Below are 22,249 nucleotides of genomic sequence, written 5' to 3' on the forward strand. Positions count from 1 at the left end.
TTGATGCCATCATCAGAAAAGACATTCAATATGATTTCACACTTCTTAAATCTGTTAAGACTTGTTTTGTGGTCTAACATATGATCTACCTGGAGAATGTTCCAAGTGCAATTGAAAAGTGTATATTCTGTAGCTGTTGGATGGAATATTCTGCATATGTCTGATACATCCATTTGGTCTAAACTGTAGTTTAAGTCTGATGCTTCCTTATTGATTTCCTGTCTGGATCATCATCCACTGCTGGAAGTAAGGTATCGGTTGCATTGCAGTCAATCTCTCCATTCAGATCCATTAATATATTTATATATTTAGGCATTCCAATGCTGGTTACATATATATTTACAATTGTTAAGACTTCTTGATTAATTGATCCCTTTATCATTATAAAATGATGTTTGTTGTCTCTATTAAAAGTTTTGAACTTAAAGTTTATTTTATCTGATATAAGGATAGCTACTCCTGGCTCTCTTTAGATTTCCATTAGCATGCAGTATCTTTTTCCATCCCTTCACTTTCAGTCTAGGCATGTCCTTGCAGGTGAGGTGAGTCTCTTGTAGACAGCATATTATTGAGTTTCCTTTTTTTTTTTTTTTTTTTAACCCATTCATGCACTCTATGTCTTTTGACTGGAGAATTTAAACCCTTTACTTTCAAGGTTTCTATTGATAGGTAAGAACTTACTACTGCCATTTGGTTGTTTTCTAGACTTTTTGTTCCTTTTGTCCTCTCTTACTATCTTCCTTTAAGTGATATTCTCTAGTAGCATGTTTTGATTCCTTGCTTTTTAATTTTTGTGTATCTACTAAAGGTTCTTCTTTGTGGTTACCATGAGGCTTATAAAAAGAATCTTATAGTTAAAACAAGTTATTTTATGCTGGTGACAACTTTGATCACATGCACAAAAATTGACCTCTACACTTCTAGTCCATTCCCCCCCTCACATTATTGTTTATGTCACCATTTACATCTTTTTATATGCATATCCCCCCCGCAAGTTACCGTAGTTATTATTTTTTAAGTATTACCTATTAATTTTCATACTAAAGATACGTATGACCATTACAGTATTCATGTATTCTGAATCTGGCTGTGTATTTTACTAGTCTTATCCTTTCATATGTTTTCAATTAATCATTAGTGTCCTTTTCTTTTGGCTTAAAAACGCTCTTTAGTATTTCTTATAAGACATGTCTAGTGGTGATGAACTCCCTCAGCTTTTGTTTCTCTGGGAAAGTCTTTTATCTCATCTTCATTTTTGAAGGCCAGTTCTGCTGGGTATAGTAATCTTGGTTGGCAGGTTGTTTTCTTTCAGCACTGTGAATATATCATCCCACTCTCTCCTGACCTGTAAGTTTCTGCTGAGAAGTCTGCTGGTAGCTAAAGTGGAGCTCCCTTATATGTTATTTGCTTCTTTTCTCTTTTTGCTATCCAAATCCCCATTATCTGTGATGTCTGACAGTGTGATTATGTTCTGGAGTAGTCTTGCTTGAATTGACTCTGATTGGGGTCATTTTTCATTCCCATACCGGATATTTATATCTTTCTCCAGGTTTGGAGAGTTTTCTGCTACTATTTCTTTAAATAAGCTTTCTACCTCTTTATCTTTCTCTTCCTCTAGATGAACTCCGATTCAAACACTACCTCTTTTGATGCTGTCCCATAAATCCTATAGGCATTCTTCATTCCTTTTTATCCACTTTTTCTTTTTCCTCCTCTGACTGTATATTTTCAAATAATCTGTCTTTAAGTTCAAAGATTATTCTTCTGCTTGATCAATTCTACTCTTGGTGCTCTCTACTACATTTTTCATTTTGTTCAAAGTATTTTTTAGCTTCAGATTTTCTGTTTGCTTAATTATCTCAATCTAGTCACTTATTGTTTTCCTCATTTCTTTGAATTATTTATCTGTATTTTCTTAAAGTTTGCTAGGCTTCCTTAAAACATGTATTTTGAATTCTCTGCCAGAGAGTTCATACATCTCCCATCTCTTTATGGTCAACCACTTGCACTTTATTTTGTCTCTCTAGTAATATCATGTTTGCCTGATTATTCTTGATCTTTGTGACTCTCTGTTGATGTCTGTACATTTGAAGAAGTAGGTTCTTATTCCAGTCATTGTAGATTGGCTTCCTCTGGAAATGCCCTTCAACAGTAAGCCTGTCCAGAGATTTCTGGGCAGACTATCTGGTATGGTCCCAACCCCTAGGACTACAATGGCCACTGAAGTACTAGGGGGTGCCCTAAGCCCAAATTTTTGTAACAATACTTAACATAAGCTCCCTAGGAATTTCTTTTATTTATTTACTTTTTTTTTTTTTTTGAGACAGAGTCTCACTCTATCAGGAGTGCAGTGGCACCATCTCCACTCACTGCAACCTCCACCTCCTGAGTTCAAGCAATTCTCTTGCCTCAGCCTCCCAAGTAGCTGGGATTACAGGCACGCACCACCACACCCAGCTAACTTTTGTATTTTTAGTAAAGATAGGGTTTTGCCATGGTGGCCAGGCTGGTCTCGAACTCCCAACCTCAGATAATCACCTGCCTTAGCCTCCCAAAGTGCCGGGATTACAGGCGTGACCCACTGTGCCCAGCCCCCTAGCAATTTCTAAAAGTTTCTCATATTACCCTAGAAATAATTCAATGATTTAACTGTGTATGTGAAATGATACTATCAATACTTTTAGAACTAACAAAACTATTGTATCACAATGTTTTTTATGAAAAAAATGTAAATAATTTAAATAATCTACCTTCTCAACAACAGGGGAGTAGTTAAATAATTTACAATGCTTCTAGACAAGTAATTCTTCAACACTGTGGTCTCAGGGCCCTTCTAACTGCTTAAGAATTATTAAGGCTCTTGGAGAACTTTTGTTTATATGGGTTATCTTGATTAATATTTACCATACTGTATTATAAATTAAAAAGATAAAGTTTTTTAAACATAACAATACAAAAGCATACATTCCATTAGCTGTTAGAGTGACAGCGTCATCCCATATCATATAGAATCTGCAAAACTCCACTGGACACTCATGATAAAATGAGAGTAAATAAGCCAAATAACATGTTAGTAGTATTATGATAATACCCAGAAATACCTTGAAAGAATCTAGGAGACCCCTAGAGATCTCTGAACCACAGTTTTAGAATCACTGATCTAACCCAGGTCTCAGCAATGTTTTTCTGTAAGGGCCAGAGAATAAATATTTCAGGTTTTACAAGCCACGTATTCTCCATTGCCACTACTCAATTCTAGCATGAAAGCAGCCATAGGCAGACTCAATAAAACTTTACTTACAAAAACAGGAAGTGAGCCATATTTGGCCCAAGAACCATTATTATCTACCAACCCTGATTTAGACATCAGAATGCCAGGCAGGTATTAAAACTGTCCTGTAGAAATGTACATACTAACAGAGAAGAATACTTGTAATATATTGTTGAGAAACTACATGTAAAGGATGACCTTGATACTTGTAAAACAAAATAAAACATATATATATGTATATACATACGCACACAGGCACGTATACATCTTAAAACTGTAAAACTCGTATATCAAGTGATCAGTGGTTATCTCCAGTTAATGATTTACTTGTTATTCTTTTCTTCTTGTCTATATTTTATATAATGAATATGCATTACTATCATTATAAAAATTGTTTTAAAGATTTTCTTAGGTAATTGAAAGAAGAACAATATTTGGAAAACATGACATTTTAAATTATACCAATTTCCTTTAAGAAACATGACTGCTCGGCAGAAAAGCCCATGCTTACCAGTAGCACTGGGAGTTTTTTGAGATGCTCCATCAGTCCCATTAGATCCTTGTTCAGGTGTTCTTAAACTATCATTGGCTCCAGAGTCTTCGCCACCCTCACTGGTATTTGTTGGCACCTGAGGAGTTCCAGTTCCATTCAGTTTGTAAAAGGATGCTGCTTCACTGCTGATCTGGGTTACGCCACTTTCCGCTGTGGCAACAGTTGTTACTGAAGGGTCATGAGTTGGACCAGGGGCTATGCAAAGATAATAAACAATTAGATTAAAAATACATTTCTCCAGGAGACAGGGATGCCCCACCTCACAAACTATTTACTCTGAAATGAAATGCAAACTTAGGAAAACTGATCCCTCTCTTTCTCTTCTTTGTATCATCACCTACAACATGAGCCCCCTCAGGAACTGCTGTTTCTGGCCACATGGAGAGTACCTGGCCATGAGAGTGCAGAAGCTCCGTGCTTATATTGCACACAGTCATTCACAGGAAATGAGAGGAGGCGTGAGCTCCTGTGGCCAAGGGCTTAGGCTCTGGAGGAGAACCTTGGCCACACTGGCCACTTTATTTTGAATGCATTACTAGTCTCCCAGAGTCTCTGTTCAGGGAGGTGCAGCAGAGACCACTCTTGACCCCCCCAACTCCATTCCCCCATTTTCCCTTCATCATACTCCTGGAGATTTTTGGCCCCGTGTATGCATGGCTGTTGGGAACAAAGACTACATTTCCCAGCCTCCCATGCAGCTAGATGTTGCACGTGACTAAGTTCTGTCCAACAGAGTGTGACCAGACGTTCCGTCTGACTTCTAGGAAGAGTCCTTAAAGGGTGGAGCACAACCTTCTGTCCTTCCTCCTTCTTAAACCTGTAGTGTGGATGCAATGACTGGAGCTCACGCTGCCTGGCTTCCAACACTACAGCAGTGGCTGCAGCTTCCTGATCCCAGAATCACAGCTCAGAACATACACCCCTGGATCGAGCAACTACAGCAGGGACTCCCCTGATTCCTCCCTGTGCTGTCTGTGACCAAGGTGGTGACTCTCCACGGGGTCAGTTCTGCAGCCTTAGTCTGGGAGTCATTTCCCAGGGCTAGGCCTAAAGCCTGCTCCCCAGCTGTTATGAGCTGACTTGTGCTCCCCCACCCCCAAATTCGTATGTTGAAGTCCTAACCCCCAAGACCTTGATCTTATTATAGCAGCCCTGGCAAACTAATACAGCAGCCCTTCCAATGACTCTGTAAACTCTCACTTCCCAGGGTAAACCCTTTCAGTTAAAATAGCTCATGGTTTTTGTTTCCCACAACTGAGCCCTGGCCAACATTCTACGATCTATGGTAGATGTCTGCATACAAGTGTTCTTCTGTAGCCCTGATTCATGCCTGTACAAGGTACCCACCAGTTTATTTATTAAACTAATTAACAGGAAGAAAAACCAATGGCAGAACTCTTCCCATTGTTTGCACAGGCTCTAATTACCATTATTAATTGAGATTTGCTTTATTAGAGGGTTTCAGCAAGATCTGACCTTGTGTATGCTTCCATGAGTACAATCTAATTATTTTATCTCTATTTTATCTCACAAACTGAGATTTTACCAATCAGGAAAAAAAGGTTCCCAAATGTTGGGAAGAAACAAAAGCCACTGGATTTTTTTGGTTTTTTTTTTCCCTAAAAGGTACATTTTTTAAAACTACCAACTACTATTATCTTTAATTCTTTTTTTTTTTTTAAACAGAGTTTCACTCTTGTTGCCCAGGCTGGAGTGCAATGGCATGATCTCAGCTCACTGCAGCCTCCACCTCCCGGGTTCAAGTGATTCTCCTGCCTCAGCCTCCCAAGTAGCTGGGATTACAGGCGCGTGCCACCACGCCTGGCTAATTTTTTGGTATTTTTAGTAGAGACGGCGTTTCACCATGTTGACCAGGCTGATCTAGAACTCCTGAATTTAGGTGATTTGCCTGCCTCGGCCTCCCAAATTGCTGGGATTACAGGCGTGAGCCACTGCAACCAGGCTTCAATTCTTATAGAAACGTTTTATGACCAAAAAATTAGTAAGACCAGATTGTCGGGGCCAAAAAATAAATAAATAAATAAATAATCCCGGGATGGATGGTGCCTTCAACTGAATATATTTAAGCTTCCGTAAAAAACTTGTAGTCATATCCTTATTTTTCTCATTTTATTACAGACCAGGGAATGAACCAGCACTGTCAGCAGTTGGGACTCAGCCCTGTACATGAAAGCAAAACATGCAGGAGTCCAGGTCTCGTTTTCCAAAGGTTATGCCAACCTTGCACACCATTCTTTAAATGTAGCAATGTAGCAACACAAGAAAATACTTAAAGGATAACAGTATATAAACAATATACAAATACTGTATTACAATTTCAACTAAGTTAAATCGCCCACAAATGGGGCTTGAAAAAAATTACAGAAAATATAAATTTTCATCATGATTGCACAATTAATTAAAACGGTGAAACCCCGTCTCTACTAAAAATACAAAAAATTAGCCGGGTGTGCTGGCGGGCGCCAGTAGTCCCAGCTACTCGGGAGGCTGTGGCAGGAGAATGGCGTGAACCCAGGAGGCGGAGCTTGCAGTGAGCCGAGATTGCGCCTCTGCACTCCAGTCTGGGTGACAGAGCGAGACTCCGTCCCCCCTTCCAAAAAAAAAAAAAAAAAAAAATTTCTTTCATTTTTGTTTCCACCCTTACTCCTACTTCTAAAGAAAAACTGGGGCCGGGCGTGGTGGCTCGCACCTGTAATCCCAGCACTTTGGGAGGCCGAGGCGGGCAGATCACCTGAGGTCAGGAGTTCAAGACCAACATGGTGAAACGCCGTCTCTACTAAAAATACCAAAAAATTAGCCAGGCGTGGTGGCACGTGCCTGTAATCCCAGCTACCTGAGAGGCTGAGGCAGGAGAATCGCTTGAACCCGGGAGGCGGAGGTTGCAGTGAGCCAAGATAGCACCACTGCACTCCAGCCTCGGCAACAGAGCAAGACTCCGACTAAAAAAAAAAAAAAAAAAAAAAAGGAAGAAAAGAAAAGAAAAGAAAAGAGAAAAATTGGAAACCGAGCAGGTTTTATTTAATAAATTAGCATTAGCATTTTCACATTGCTGTTAATGTTGCTATGTGTCCATCAGGGGGCAGTAGCGAACAACACAAGAATGGAAAGGAAAACGGTACTCACGGTCACCTGCGCACAGGATCTGAAACAGAAAAAGAAAACGGAAGTCAGCAGATTCATTCAGCCATGGAAAATGCAAATCAGAAATAAAGCAGTTGAGGATTTAATAATGGGGGTGGGGTGGTAAGAAGCACATTAAGCAAAGGTCGGCTGGTCAGGGTTAGGGCGTCCTGGGACATTAAACACAAGGAATCATTGGAACCTCGGGTCAATTACAAAGGATTAACTGGGTTATGTGGGGGCTGGCGGCTGCTGACTCCCAGTGCCCAGTGCTTCTCCCCAGACACATCCCCCCACCTCCAGCCCTCTCCCCAGAGCAACTCCCCAGGTCAGCACCTCCCTCCACCCACTGTGTGATGAGTTGAAGCAGAAGGACACAGAAGCAGACACCAGATTGTTGGGGCCAAAAAAGGGCAGTTGGGTGGGTGGGAGGGGGTAACAAGACCAGCACACCCCTTCCCCAGACCCACTTCCCAGTCCTGACAGCACGGTGGAAACCAGATGTGCAGCAGAAGAAATCCACTGGGTTTGGGATTTTCACTGTACAAAAATTCATCTTTTTCTATCAGTAGGTGGCAGTAAAATTTTTTAATCACATGTCAAGCAGCTTTGGGAAGAATTAGTGTTTGACACACAAGAGGCCTTAAAGGTTTAGCTGACAGTGTCAGCTGGGGAAGGCAGCAGCCCTCAAGGATATTCATTGTGATCCCTAATTATTTCCCTCTACTTTAAAAACCTAAAGTGATTCAAGGTTGTATACTCTACTGTTTCATAAACACATCTTTTTGGCGAATAGAATTTTTTTTTTTTTTAAGTAGGATTGTCACAAAGAATAAAATAATCAAAAAGGACCCCAGTGGAAAAAAACCATCCTCCTACTTTCCATGACACTTAGAATAAAATTCAAACCCAACCACAACCCACCAGCCCCTCTGGTCTCACTGCCCACTCACATTCTCCAAACTGATTCTCCCCTAGAGCCTTTACATATTTACTCCCTCCCACAAACACACTCTGCCCAGACCTTTTCATGGCCTGCCCAAAACGCCACCTCCTTGGCAAGTCCTTCTCCAAGCAGCCATGGAAACCAACAGCCCTCACTCTCCATCCATCACTGACTCCTCCAACCACACTGTGCGCTTCATGAGAATAGAGACCTTGTCTGTGCCCCGTGGCTAGAATGGTGGACACAGTAGGCGCTCCATAAACGGCACTGGAAGGAAAGAACAAACCCAGAGGGAAAAGTCTTGCCCCAAGGTCCTCCAACTCTAACTTCCCATTCCCATCTTTCACCCTACCGTCAAGTCCTTCACATCTCGGGCCTACCATTTTTCAGCTCATCTTTCTCCTCCAGCCCCTGCCCTTCAATCTATGCTGAGCCTCAATCCACAGTCTATGATGAATCATAGGAGAGAGGGAGAAAAAAGAGAAGTCAATAGCTAGGCAAGTCGCACACGGCAGCAAACATTTTTTTGCCCAGTTAGGGGAAAGATTAAAGTAAAAGCACTGTGGGAGGCTATACTTGGAAACGCATTCTGCGGATAAAAAGGAACTCTAACTTACTAAGTACCTACTATGTAACAGGCACTGTGCTAGGCTTTCTACATCCCTTGTCTCAGCACAGAACCATGGAGTGATGGCTAAGAGCTGGGACCTGGACTTAGACCACCTGAAGGAAGTCGTTCACTGCTTCTGGCCATGTGACTGTGGGCAGGCAGCTTGCTTAATTAACCTCTCTGTCCCTCCCTGTCTGTATCTGCCAATGGGACGATCCCTGCTTTAACGAGAGTTAAGTTAAATGATCTATTTGCGCTGCTGTTGTCACCATCATCATCCTTACCTCTTCACAGCAACCCTGTGAGGCACTTTTATACCCATTTTACAGATAACACCACTGAGGCTCAGATCCTCCTGACTGAAACCAATGTGTAATCTGAAGCTCATACTCTCCCCAGCATTGTTTTCCAAAGTATTTTCTGAATAATTTATTTTTATAATTTTTTTTTTTTTTAAGAGACAAGGTCTCACTCTGTCACAGGCTGGAGTGCAGTGGTACAACCACAGCTCACTGCATCCTTGATCTCACATGCTCAAGCGATCCTCCCACCTAAGCCTCCCAAGTAGCTGGGACTACAGGCATGCACCACCACACCCAGCTAATTTTTTTATTTTTGTATGGGGACAGGATCTCACTTTGTTGCCCAGATTGGTCACAAGCTCCTGGGCTCAAGCAAGCCTCCCACCTTGGCTTCCCAAAGTGCTGAGATTACAGGCAGGAGCCACCATGCCCAGCTTTTTTCTCCAAGTATTTAAATAGACCAACAACCCAGTTGCAGAGGGCACGGAGGCCCAGAGACAATAAGTGGCTTGTTCACGGACACACAGCCAGAGAGGACGCACAAGAACCAGAACCCAGATCTTGACCTCCACCACTCTCCCTTACATCTTCACAGCAAAGTCACTAGTACAGATGACCCAAAGCTTCTGCTGGTCCCCATAGCTGGACAAAAGGAGCAAATACTAAGAAAAGAGATCAAGCTCACAACTCAGCAGTGACAGACACGGGAAGAATGCAGTACGGCCCACAGTTCTGGCCAAAGACTTCCCTGTACACCCCAGGTGTGGCAGAAAACCCGTTAGTCACCAGATGTGCCCAGGAACATGCAGTGCTACCCAGAAGGTGGAAGCTTCTCTGTCCCCTTTCCTGAGGGGAAACCCCTTGCCGGTGAGCCTTCCAGCCTTGTACACTGCCCTAGAGATGGTTCTAGTTTCACATCCTCCTTTGTTTGTGCTGATAAGTCGAACCCTTTCTTTTTTCTTTTTTCTTTTTTCTTTTTTTTTTTTCCTTGCCAGCAGGAAAAAGCACTACCAGTCCCAACTGTGGTTCCAGTCACAAGGATCCTCCTCCAGGCCTCAGAGAAAAATAAACTGTTAACACGGCTTTCTGCAGCATCCCAATTCAGCTAAACCTGCAGCCATGACATCAGTGGTCCACTCTGAACATTGGATTCTTCCCACTCAAAAACTAAGGCTGGGCACGGTGGCTCACGCTTGTAATCTCAGCACTTTGGGAGGCAGAAGCAGGGGGATCACCAGAGGTCAGGAGTTCCAGACCAGTCTGGCCAACATGGTGAAACTCCGTCTCCACTAAAAATACAAAAATTAGCCAGGTGTGGTTGCATACACCTGTAATCCCAGCACTCTGGGAGGCTAAGGCAGGAGAATCGCTTGAACTGGGGAGACGGAGGTTGCAGTGAGCTGAGATCGTGCCACGGCACTCCAGCCTGGGTGACAGGGTGAGACTCCGTCTCAAAAAGAAAGGAAAAAAAAAAAAAAGAAACTAAGTCACAGGGATCTTACCAGCTGCATTTATACCTAAAACTTCTAAAATTTTCCCCAACTCCTCTACATGAAAATCCTACACGTACATACACATCAAAACAGACCCCCTACGTATTCTCCTCTTCCCCTCTGACATGACTGTGTCATTAAACCTGTCTCCCAGTCTGCAAACCTGAATAACCTGTGGTTCTTCCCTCCTCTTCATTCTTTCTGGGTCACACAAAGATGTTTCCTTGCCCAGCGCACCCTGACTTCCCCGCTTCTGTACTGTGCATATGGTAAACCAAGTCCTCATAACCTCCAGCCCTACATCACAGAAGCAGCCTCATCCTAGGGCTGAGAAACACTCAGGGCATTTCCATTTTCATTTCTTGAAGCTCCTGGGGCACACACATACATACAAAATTAGGAAGTACCAGAACAGGGTTGTACCTACTGCCGTATTATTTTTGGTTCTGCTTCTGTTAGAGCCTCACCCTGACTCGACCTATAACCCCTCATTTGGAATTTAAGGGACTTAAACGGGGGCCTTTTGTGAACACCAGTGGTGACAGCCAGGCCCTACTCCCTCATCCATATACCTGGTGGCCTCTCCCTTCAATCCACAGTAAAAAAATAAACAGAACTGCGAATTCCTCTTTCCAAAACATGCAGTATTAGCCAGGATCCTAGCTGGAGCAGATGACACACTCAACCAGGGTGAGTGAGGGAGAGTTTTAAAGGGTCTGTTTTCAAGGGTGAGGGTGGGGTTAAGGAAAACCAGTAAGGGATGGGCAAGAATCCTGGGGTAGCAGCAGCGAGAAAGGGCAAGGAGAGAGGCCAAGGCTGCTTCCCCTCATCTCCAGCTGGGGCCTCTCGCCGGGCTGGCCCACTGGAAGCTGGAGGCCAAGGGCACCCGCTGGTGTAGAACATAAAGGTCAGTCTCCTCCTGCTGGGAAGAGGAGGGTAGAGACGGGTGGGCAGGGTCTCAGGAGCCCACAAGAGATCCGCAGCACAGAGCTCCCATCACATCACCACTGACAGCCCGTCAGCCTGGCAGGTGTGGACTAGGGTGGTTAAGAGGTTAGTTCACCTTCCACTGTCACTCATGAGCTCTGGCACGTGAGGGTCTCGTGGAGCCATTGGTTTCATCTACTGTAAAATGATGCAGAGGCATCTGCAATACAGACCCCACATCTGAGTTGTCCTGAGACTCGAACAACAGAAGGTTCCTTAATTCCCAGCCTAACAGCCACCTTCTTGCCTCACTGAACCTCCGCAGCTACCGCCCTTCAATTCACTTGGTGACTTCCTGTGACTGCTGTAGCCCCTAGGAGCTCTCCAGGCTCTCAGCCCCTCTCCGTCCATCCCGCTGTCCATGCTGCTAACTGTGGCCCTGCAGGGCCCCAGGCCCCAGGTTAGGTGCCAAAGATGCAGAGGGTACTTAAGGTGGTCCTGACTCCCCAAGAGCTCACAGGCAAGAAAAGCAGTGAAAGATCTGGGTGCGCCAGAACCTGGTGAGCTTGCGGGATGGAGAGGGAGGGACTTGAGGGATGGGGAGGGAGGGGCTTGGGGATACTCCAGGGTAATATGCAGGGGTAGAGTGGCAGAAAACATGACATAAAGAGTGACCCTGTGTGAGATCTAATGCTGTTCCATTCTACTTATTATAATATTGACTAAACCCTTAGCTACTGGCCAATCACATGTCAGATGTTGTATTTATCATCTCATTCAAGCCTTACAATAATCCCAGCAGGGAAGAACTGTTTATCCCCATTTTACAGATGTAGACACCGAGCCCTGGAAAAGTTAAGGTCCTGACTGAGCATCTTACAGCCAGTAAGTCTAAGATTCAGTCCCAGGTCAGTCTGACCCGGAAGTCCTTGACCTTAACCACCCCCAGGGAGCACTAAGCTGGTTCAGCCCTGGGCAGGTCTCAACTGAGACCATGAAACCCAAAGGCAGTTCCAGGGCTGCAGGTCACAAACCCCCCGCCTGTCCTGGGCCTTGGGAACAGCCCCCATCAACCCATTTGAATGGACTGAATTAAGGCAGTTCGCACAAGTTTCTCAAAAGGAGCAGTGTTTGGGGGTAAATTCACGGAGCAGCCTGGATTTCAGCAAGTGACAAAGCTCTCCAGGTTTTCTGTTATCCACGTTGGGCTTTTAAGGATGGGTAATAAGTGACTGAATAGCACAATGGGTAACAATAGACTCTTTATCCTTCTAAAACCAAACCCACACACCATATGACAATAGTTATTTTTACCCACTGACGTAATTAACCAAAATGTGAACCGCTTCAAGCAATGTTTAAAATCAAATAGCAGTTTATGGGATTTGGAGCAGCACAGATTTCAACTCTGAAAGGCCATCATTCTTCCTGCTCTCCCATTTATCTGCCATGTGAGCATTATCCAACAACTCCCTATAAAACTGGTTCCTCAAAGGTAAATCATTAAAATGACAGGCTGGGTGGGCCCCCCCACTCGACCCAGAGGCCAGACAACGAACACCCATTGTACAAAGCTCCCCAGAAGCCAGGTGTGGCATTGTGGGGTAGCCTGAGTATCTCCCATCCAAAAGGCAGGGACAGGCAGGCCAGCAGGCAACCCGGCGAACAGTGCCTCAAGCACAAGGCATCAGGCACAGCAAGATGAGAACAGGCCGGCTTCCCTGCCTCATCTGCAAATAAACTCTGAACTTCATGCTGTCATCAGGGACTGCGGGGAAGGGTCAGAATAATGTACAATTCCAGGTCCCAAAAATGCCGTGGAAGGAACGAGAACCAACCACCCTGCAAAGATCCCCCTGGCTCATCTTTCCCCTTGGGGAGCTAGAGGCACGATGGCCTCTTCCAAGAGCACACAGAAAAAAGTAGCCAGAAGGGCTATTTTGGTGAGGCTGTGTGGACTTTGAGACGCACAGCTGAGGGTGAACTTAGAACTCCCAGGCCAGAAGTTTCCATTGGGTATTTTTAGCAATAGAACTATTTTCTCAAAGACTCTTAGGAGGAACTCCACACATACGGGTATAGAGTTCCACATTTCATACATATCTGTGTATGTATATACCGGGTATACACCTGGATAAAAGCAGCTTTTTCAAAGTTCAAATCACCTTGCTTTTTACTTTGAACATAACTGATGTATAATCAAATGAAGAAGCAGATGGTTTCCAGTGCATTTTAAAATTTGATGTGATTCGCTATTTGGGCAAATGTGTTGGTTGGTTTTTTTGGTTTGTTCTGTTTTTTAAATTGTTTTTGTTGTTGTTGTTGTTTGTTTGCTGTTTTGAGACAGGGTCTCACCCTGTGGCCCAGGCCAGAGTACAATGGCACAATCACAGCTCACCACAGCCTTAAACTCCTGGGCTCAAGCAATCCCCCAGCCTTGGCCTTCCGAGTAGCTCAAACTACACATGTGTTCCACTATACCCAGCTAATTTTTTTTTGTTTTTTGTAGAAATGGGGTCTCCCTATACTTCCCAGGCTGGTCTCAAACTCCTGGCCTCAACTGATCCTCCCACCTTAGGCTTCCAAAGTGCTGGGCAGGCATGAGCCACCACACTCCATCCTCAGCAATTGCTCTCATTACAATTTCAAATATACTCAAATACGAGAGTGCAGGTTGCTTTTAATTAAACTGAAAGCAAATGCTTATGGAACCCCTGACACACCTCAAGGAGCACACTTTAAAAATGTGTGATCTACCTATCCTTTGACTTTATGGAGGAAGAAAGGAAGTCCCAGAATGGTCTAACAACTCAACCCAGAGCACCCAGTATCGAGACTAAAATACAAATCCTGCACTCCTCCACAGGGCTAATCTCTTCATCTGAAGAGAGGGTCAGAGCTGGCAATCGCCAAGTCCCTATCTGAACCCTTCCTCCACCATGTATGATAAATCTGGGGGTCCTAAATTAAGACTCCCCTGTCTGAATCTAGCCCACTGCCATGCATTGCTTGACCTGTGATGTTATTAAAATCTTAAGTATTTAAAAATTAGGGAGATAGAAGTCAGGTGCAGTGGCTCACACTTGTAATCCCAGCACTTTTGAGGCTGAGGCAGGTGGATCATCTGAGTTCAAGGGAGTTCAAGACCAGCCTGGTCTGTAACATGGTCAAACCCCATCTCTACTGGAAAAAATACATATATATACAAAAATTAGCTGTGCATGGTGGTGCACACCTGTAATCCCAGCTACGCAGAAGGCTGAGGCAGGAGAATTGCTTGAACCTGGGAGACAGAGGTTACAGTGAGCCAAGATTGCGCCATTGCACTCCAGCCTGGGCAACAAGAGCAAAACTCCATCTCAAAAAAAAAAAGAAAATTAGGGAGATAGCATTTTTTAAATCTTGTTTTTTGGCTTCTCAAACAGATCTGGCTTTCTCCTCTGGCCACATTAAAGACATGAATTGGATCTGAGTGTCAGCCTCGCTTCCCATGGGGGAAGTGCTTGGAGTTCACAGCCATTCCCTAGTAATGTCACCCCAACGCTGAGGACAAATGGCAGTTGCCAAGCAACATGGCCCCCACGCTGTTGGTTTTCTGTATCAAACATGAGCATGCAAAAGACTGAGAGGCAGTATGCTTTTCCACCTTTTTCTCCATTCCACTTATTTATGTCCCCAAATGTCCCTGAAGACGGTGGTGTTTGTAACCCTTGATCAAAGTGCACCTTGCAACCAAAGTCCACGGGTTGAAATGATTAACAAACTGTTTACTTTCTAAGTGTCTCTCCTAGGAGAGGATTTCTGGCCCATGTGAGGTGTGAATAATGTGCACAGTGTGAATATAAAACGTACCATTCTGCTTGCCACTACCTTTTCTCCTCACCCCTGAACCGGCCCCTCACACTGCCACCACCACGATCCCCAAAAAAGAGCAAAAACCAGGGCAGAGAGTTTCAGTTCTTCAGTTGAAGACTTCTGGTTGCATGCACTTAAATCTGAATAACGAAACCACTCCATTAATCCTACCAGTTCTCTCCTGCACTGCTCGTCCACCTTAGAACATGGGTAAAAAGAGCTAACAGGCACCATTTACCAAATGCTTGCTGTGTTCAGGGCTAGCTCCCCACGGAATCCTCCCTTCCCCACTGCCCAGCTGACTGTATATACAACATATGCCTTCCTGACTCCACAGGTTCCACATCCCTCCCAGAGGAGGACATCGGCTTCCAAGTTCCAGGTTCACAAACTGCCTCTGACTGACCACAAAATGCTAAGCGGGTCTCTGTCTACACTCTGGCCAGAAAAGCCAAGGGTGAGTCCTATCACAGGCCCATGAGGAACATCAGCAGTGAGGTCAACAGACCCAGATGCTCCTCACGGAACTATCTGCAGTCACCTGGGTCCTCCCAAGGCTTTGCAAACAGAAGTTCCCACAGTCAAACGACCACCCCACCGACTCCCACCACACTACAGACATGAGGAAGACAGAGACAGGGTGGGGCAGAGGAGCCGCACGACTTAGAGTCAGGCCTGGGTTTGAAGCCTGGCACCACCACCTATTAGCAGGATGTCCCCGGGCCAGTGACCTAACTTCTTGCATCTTTTCACCTGTCAGTTACTATCCACTCTGCAAGCTTGGTGAGGAGATTAGCAGCACACAGTAGGGGCTTTAGAAACAGTAGCAAATGTCATGGACCCCAAAAGGGGAGTCACCTGGCACTGTCAGCCACTGAGTGCAGGAACTTTGAGGACAGCGGGATCCTACCAGCTACAGGAACCTGAGAAAGGCACTTACCCACTCCCAGCAACAAGCAATGCCAGGAGGGAGCTGAAGCAAAGGTGGGTAAAACGCTGATCAGTACTCAACCTGAGACATGGGCACTTGGAAGTCGATTTGATCTTTTCTTTTTTTTTTCTTTTTGAGAACAGAGTTTCGCTCTTGCTGCCTAGGCTGTAGTGCAATGGCGCAATCTCGGCTCACTGCAATCTCCACCTCCCGGGTTCAAACAATTCTCCTGCCTCAGCCTCCCAAATAGCTGGGATTATAGGCATGCGCCACCCCACCCAGTTAATTTTTTGTATTTAGTAGAGACAGGGTTTCACCATGTTGGCTAGGCTGGTCTCAAACTCCTGACCTCAGGTGATCCACCTGCCTCGGCCTCCCAAAGTGCTGGGACCGCACCCAGCCCATTTGATCATTTTCATAACTAAGAGAAAATGGCAGGGGGTGCTTGGGATAGCTCTGTGAAACTTGCTCTACATTTTGCTGTGAACCTAAAAGTGCTCTAAAAATAGTCTTTAAAAAAAATTATATATATATATACACACACACACAGTATTTACCTCATAAGACTGTTGTGGCAAGTATTAAATTATCTAATCTACATGAGGCATTTAGCATACCAGGGGCACACAATAAATAGTAACTAGTATTATAATCACTCCCACTAGCACGGCCTCGGGAAGGAGGGTTCAAGTGCTGAAACACGGGAGAGGTGAACCACCTCACTAGGACAAAGCAGGGCCAGAAGGTATCTCTGCGAACACAGAAGCCTGAACGACAGAGAGGGGCAAGTCAGTGTCTTGGATTCTGCTGCACGAAAGGAGGGACTTGGGCTGAAGTTCTCAGACTAGCTACATTCTTGTCTCCTGCTGCCCATCACGGCCAGAGCTGCACTGAACCCCCAAGGCAGCCACCGCACCTCCATCCAAGGAGCTCAATGCCCTCTGCAAAGCCTCTGTCACCCCCACAACACACACCTGTCAGTGGGGTCTGCCGAGTTTAGCTGGGAGCCCAGGACCCAGGTCCCCTCTTCCCCATGTGCCAGGAAAGTCCAAGGCTGGGCTCAGACATCTCAGGTGGTGGTGACAGGTCAGCTCTTAGACAGTCTCCTGCCTACAACAGTCCCTTTCAATTAGAAATTAGGGCATCATTTGACTTCAATCCAGACAGCACAGGAAACTGCCGCTGTTCTGCAATCCCCTTTCAACGATAACCTAAATACAACCATCAGCAAAGGCAAAACAAATTCAAGGCAAACCCATCTAGTCATCCTAAGACTTTTGATAAAATGGCACCTTAGCAAATCACATTGGGCAGGTACTCTCAAGCCAGAAATGCCACAAAGCAGACACTTTTATTTGACATCCATGCAATGGAAAAAGAACTCTGAGCGTCAGATAGGAGATCACTGGAGAGCTGGTGTACCAGAGCCTAACCACAATCAGAAAAGAGTGACAGGAGGAGACAGGTGATTTTCAACATCTCATCAAGCCTCGTGAGTGCCCTAAATCAGGGGTCGGCAAATGTCTTCTGTAAGAGGTCAGATAGTAAACATTTTAGGCCTGGCAGGCTTTACACTGTGCCCTTGTACTGTGAAACCAGCCATCGATGATACGTAAACTAACGACCTTCGCTGAGTTGCAACAGAACTTTACTTACAAGCATTAAATGTGTATTTCATGTAATTTTCATGTGTCATGAAACATTATTCTTTGTTGATTTTTTTTCTTCACCCATTTAAAAATGTAGAAACTATTCTTGGCTCTTGGGCACCCAAAAACGAGCAGTGGCTGCCTTTGGCTCATGGGCTGTAGTTTGCTGACCCTTCCCCTAAATCATCCATTTACCCTGGACAGAGCCACAGGGATGGACCCGCAGCATCTCAGAGCACGGACCGTGTGGTCTGGTCCTGATTCTATATCCTGGTTCTGACGATTGCTAGCTTAAGATCTGAGTTAAATTTCAATCTTCCCCTCTGAAAGGAAGGATTATGGCAGGACTCTCCTCAAGCCCTTAAGAGAATTAAGTGAAATAATATCAGGCATGAGGCAGATGTTCAAGAGAAGATAACTCTATTATTACTATCAATCATTGTTTCTAGATTTCAATCAACCCAATTTAAGAACACAGGATCTCAATGCTTGTCTGAATTTCCCATTGGAGATTTTTGGTGGATAAGACACGGGAAGGAACAAATGAATACAGGTTATTTAGGAGATAAAATGATTTGAAACGCAGGTCCACTGGCAACAGATGATGGTGCCTGGTGGTCAAGGCGGTGGGACCACAGTTGCCTTCTGAAAGTAGGCCCTTGGTGTCCAGGACATGTGCAGCCTGGCCCACTCTGTGAGGCCCACGGCATAAGCCTCACATTTCCATGGATTTACCTTATCCCGCTAGTTACAGCAGAAACTGTTGAGGTAAGAGGAGTCACACACTTCCTACCCACTGGAGCCTAGCTCGTGGCCTTCCCCATTACATGCTCATTCAGCACCCGCTGGGAACTGGCTGGTGAGGGGAGTTTTAATGGGATGTTCAGGGCCTGGAACAGAGCTGGCCTGGCCTCTCACAGGTCAGGCTGAATAGGCTTGCGTGGACACCAGGGCCTCCAGGGCAAGCAGTGAAACTGTGTGATCAGTCATAAAGGGGACGAGATCCTAGGGATTACCTATATCGACATCCTCTGTTTAGAGTTGAGGAAAGAGGCCCAGAAAGGTAAAGTGACTTATTCAGAATACCTGGGTCTGAAACTCATTCATTCATCCCAGTTCACTGACTGTGTCCCCTAAGGCAGGCCCTTTGAACTCTCTAGGGATGGAGCGAAAAAGCCCCCTCGTCTTGGGTTGCTTAAAGGCCGGCAAAAGCAACAAAGAAATAAACGAACAAAAAAACATTTCAGGCTGGGCGCAGGGGCTCACGCCTGTAATCCTAGCACTTTGCGGGGCCGAGGCAGGGGATTGCCTGAGCTTAGGAGTTTGAGAGTAGCCTGGGGCAACATGGTGAAACCCTGTCTCTACTAAAATCCAAAAACTTAGCCGGGCATGGTAGTGTACGCCTATAGTCCCAGCTACTCCGGAGGCTGAGGCAGGAGAATTGCTTGAACCTGGGAGGTGGAGGTTGCAGTGAGCTGAGATCACGCCACTGCACTCCAGCCCAGGCAACAGAGACTCCATCTCAAAAAAAAAAAAAAAAAAGAAAAAAGAAAAAAATTCTTTGGGTGGAACCATTTAATTTGGCGAGAATAACTGTTCACATCTTACCATTTTATGTCTCCACTTGATCTCGTTCTGAACTCTTCAACATACACACTTTTTAAAAAAAAAACAACAGATGTAAATCAATGCTTCTGTAAAGGAAAGGGTGAGTCACAAAAGCAGGACTCACATTTCAGGTACATTTTTCCATGTATCAACATACCTCAAATTCCCTGAATGAGCCATGCTGTCGTCCGCTACCTTGGCTCATGCTGGTCACTAGAAAGTGAGAGCTTCCTCACTCCCTCCTTTGCCCACTTAATTTCTGCTCATCCTTCTATGAAGATGACCTCCCTAAACTCCCCTCCCCACCACAGCCAGAGCCTTCCTCGGTGAGTCCGCTCAGCACTCATCTCTTACCACCAGGTGCTGGAATGTCTATGGACTGGCCTGAGACTCGATATCCATGCCTAGCACTTGAACTGACTGGCAGTGGGGCTGGCTGGGGAGCAGGAGGGTGGGCTGAAGGATGAGAGCAGGGACAGAGTCTGGGTGTGAAAACTAAATTTGATCTGGACAGCAGGAAGGAACACAGAAGAGCAATCAAGCCAAGAACAAGGTGAGAAAAAATTTCAATGGCAAGAAATCACAAAGGCGTAGTTCTCACAGGCTAGGAGGTAGCAGAACCATCCAGGGGAAATTGGTAAAAACACAAAGGCCCAGCATTATTCAGCTTCAATCAGCCTGGGCTCAAACCAGCCTGGGCCTCTGTTCTTTATCACAATCACTGTCGAGGTGACTCAAACAGTCTCCCAAGTTTGAGAACAACTGGCTTCAGGTACTTTAGAGAGACAATGTGGAAGGATGATACAGCCCAGGGTCTGCTCTGATCTGAGGCAGTCACAACCACAAGCCCCCAGGAAGGGCCTGAACAGCCCTAGGGGGTGAACTCAGGGGTGGTTTGGTTTGAGGAAAGCTCAATCCAGAATAAATTGAAGACATTCTTTAATGGTCTTTAAACAAACAAGGTTGGGGGGCGGGGGGCGGGGACCAGCACAGGAAACTGTTGGGCTAAAACCAGGATAGTTTTGGTGGAGAAAGTGGCCAAAGGGAGTGTCTCCCTCCGATGCCCTGTAAACTTCTGATAGCTTCTTCCAGTTCTCCCTTCCACAAATCCAGCAATCCAACAAATCTTAAAAACAATCCCATCGGCCTTCGCAGGAATTTGGGCTAAGAGTGATTTTCCTCACTAAGAACTCGACACGGTTTTCATACCAAGGTCAGGAAGACCAATCCTCTGCCCTTCAGTGCCTAGCAGATCATTTTCCCGCCTGCTGACCGGCATCATCTGTCCACACAGCACACGGCCGGTCACACTGCGGAGCCTGTGCTTTGCTTTGTGCGCTTTCAGGAAAGAAAATCGACACGTAAAAGGCACAATGGGTGCAGACACATCCTGTAAACTGCAATGAACTGTGATCAACTGAGTAAGTCAGCAATTTACAGAAAAAGAATAATGCTGTGGGAGTCAGGGTTGGGTTTGAGTCTCTGCCCCGTAACCCACTATCTGAATGCCACGGGGGAGCCACCAATTCTCCCAAAGCATCAGTTTCCACATATTCATGGGGGAGCAATGTGGCCAACCACAGCTGTGGCAGGAAAGAACTTCCACAAGCTCTTGCACAAAGTAGATGCTTGAGGCTGGGCACGGTGGCTCATGCCTGTAATCCCAGCACTTTCAGAGGCCGATGTGGGTGGATCACCTGAGGTCAGGAGTTCAAGACCAGCCTGGCCAACATGGCAAAACCCCATCTCTACTAAAAATACAAAAATTAGCTGGATGTGGTGGCGGGCACCTGTAATCCCAGCTACTCAGAAGGCTGAGGCAGGAGAAATCGCTTGAACCCATGAGGAGGAGGTTGCAGTGAGCCGAGATTGTGCCACTGCACTCCAGCCCGGGTGACAGAGCAAAAACTCCATCTCAAAAAAAAAAAAAAGTATATGTTTGATAAACATTATAGCTGGTTACACTCATAAGGTGCACACATCTTCAGAAGTAGCAACGTTTAGCTTTGAACAAAAGATATTCTTCCTCTCCTCCTACCCCTCTCTCTCTCTCTCCCCCTCTCACACACACAATAGTATTTTACCCAGTTGAAGATCATTATTAGCTATTAACAATAATTACCACATTGTACAAATAAATTGCATTATAGAAAGAGTCGCTCTCTTCCAAAGTTTCATTAACAAAGAAAAAGCTAAAATTCTCAAAGTCTCATAAGTCCAGTCCATCTTTCTTTGCCATCTAATAAAACACTTTTTATTTCTTTTCATGGGCTTAAACTTCACTAAAAGGCAAATTGTCTGAGGGCACGCTGCGGAGACAACAGGACTCTGTGTGTGCTCAAATAATCCCCTGTTCCAGTTGACTGTTTTCTATTTTTCTGAATAGACACTGGACAGAATTGGGAATCAGAAACGGTCCTGTGATCTCTCTAATTGCTTCCACAGACAAGTCCAAAATGGGTAATTTTTTAAAAAGACACAACTGACTCAAACTCCAAATGCTTCTCAAGGAGCCTCAGCCTTCTCTCCGACCATGGCCCGGCTCCCTTGGCCAGCCCTCACCCCCTCAGGGCTGGGCAAAGATTCACATGACAGAAAGGGCTGCCCCTCCAAAGACCCATCACTACCCAGAACTTAGAAGACAGGGGCCAGGAAGTCGGAGACCACATGTTCTCGGCTATCCATCCTCTTGCTACCCTGAAGTTGACCCAAAGCCTAATCCAAACTGTAACGTTTGGGAGCCTCTCTGTTACACAGAACTTCTGCACACCAAACACATCCTTAAAGGCCACATACCGACTTCAAATAACACACCCATCGCAGTAAACACGGCAGAAAAGCCCACCAAACCTCCAATTTGACACATCCCAATAGAGATCAGAGTCTAAGTCCCTCCAGCATTTTACTGGGGTTCTCCAAATCCTTGTATTAGATCTGCAAGAAAATAGGTCCAGTTAATCAAA

The 22,249-nt window shown here is 45.2% G+C and overlaps 1 protein-coding gene across 3 annotated transcripts in view; it reads right to left on the reverse strand.

Annotated features, from left to right (window-relative positions):
* The window catches only part of PTPRJ (protein tyrosine phosphatase receptor type J), a 72,418-nt gene extending 51,437 nt beyond the window's left edge, over positions 1-20,981 (reverse strand). Inside the window, exons 1-3 of one of the 3 annotated variants that reach the window (XM_031653426.1) lie at positions 19,287-20,980; positions 6,969-6,987; positions 3,783-4,019 (exon numbers count right to left, since the gene is read on the reverse strand). In XM_031653426.1, the coding sequence (XP_031509286.1) occupies positions 3,783-4,019; positions 6,969-6,987; positions 19,287-19,289 (259 nt within the window). In that variant the 5' untranslated portion in view covers positions 19,290-20,980. Of the gene's footprint in view, positions 1-3,782; positions 4,020-6,968; positions 6,988-19,286 lie in introns of all 3 variants that reach the window. The other 2 variants (XM_009186067.4, XM_031653427.1) reach the window with 2 other exon arrangements.
* Positions 20,982-22,249: the final 1,268 nt, after the last annotated feature.

Source organism: Papio anubis, chromosome 12, assembly GCF_008728515.1.
Source record: "Papio anubis isolate 15944 chromosome 12, Panubis1.0, whole genome shotgun sequence".
In the NCBI taxonomy this organism is placed as follows: Eukaryota; Metazoa; Chordata; class Mammalia; order Primates; family Cercopithecidae; genus Papio; species Papio anubis.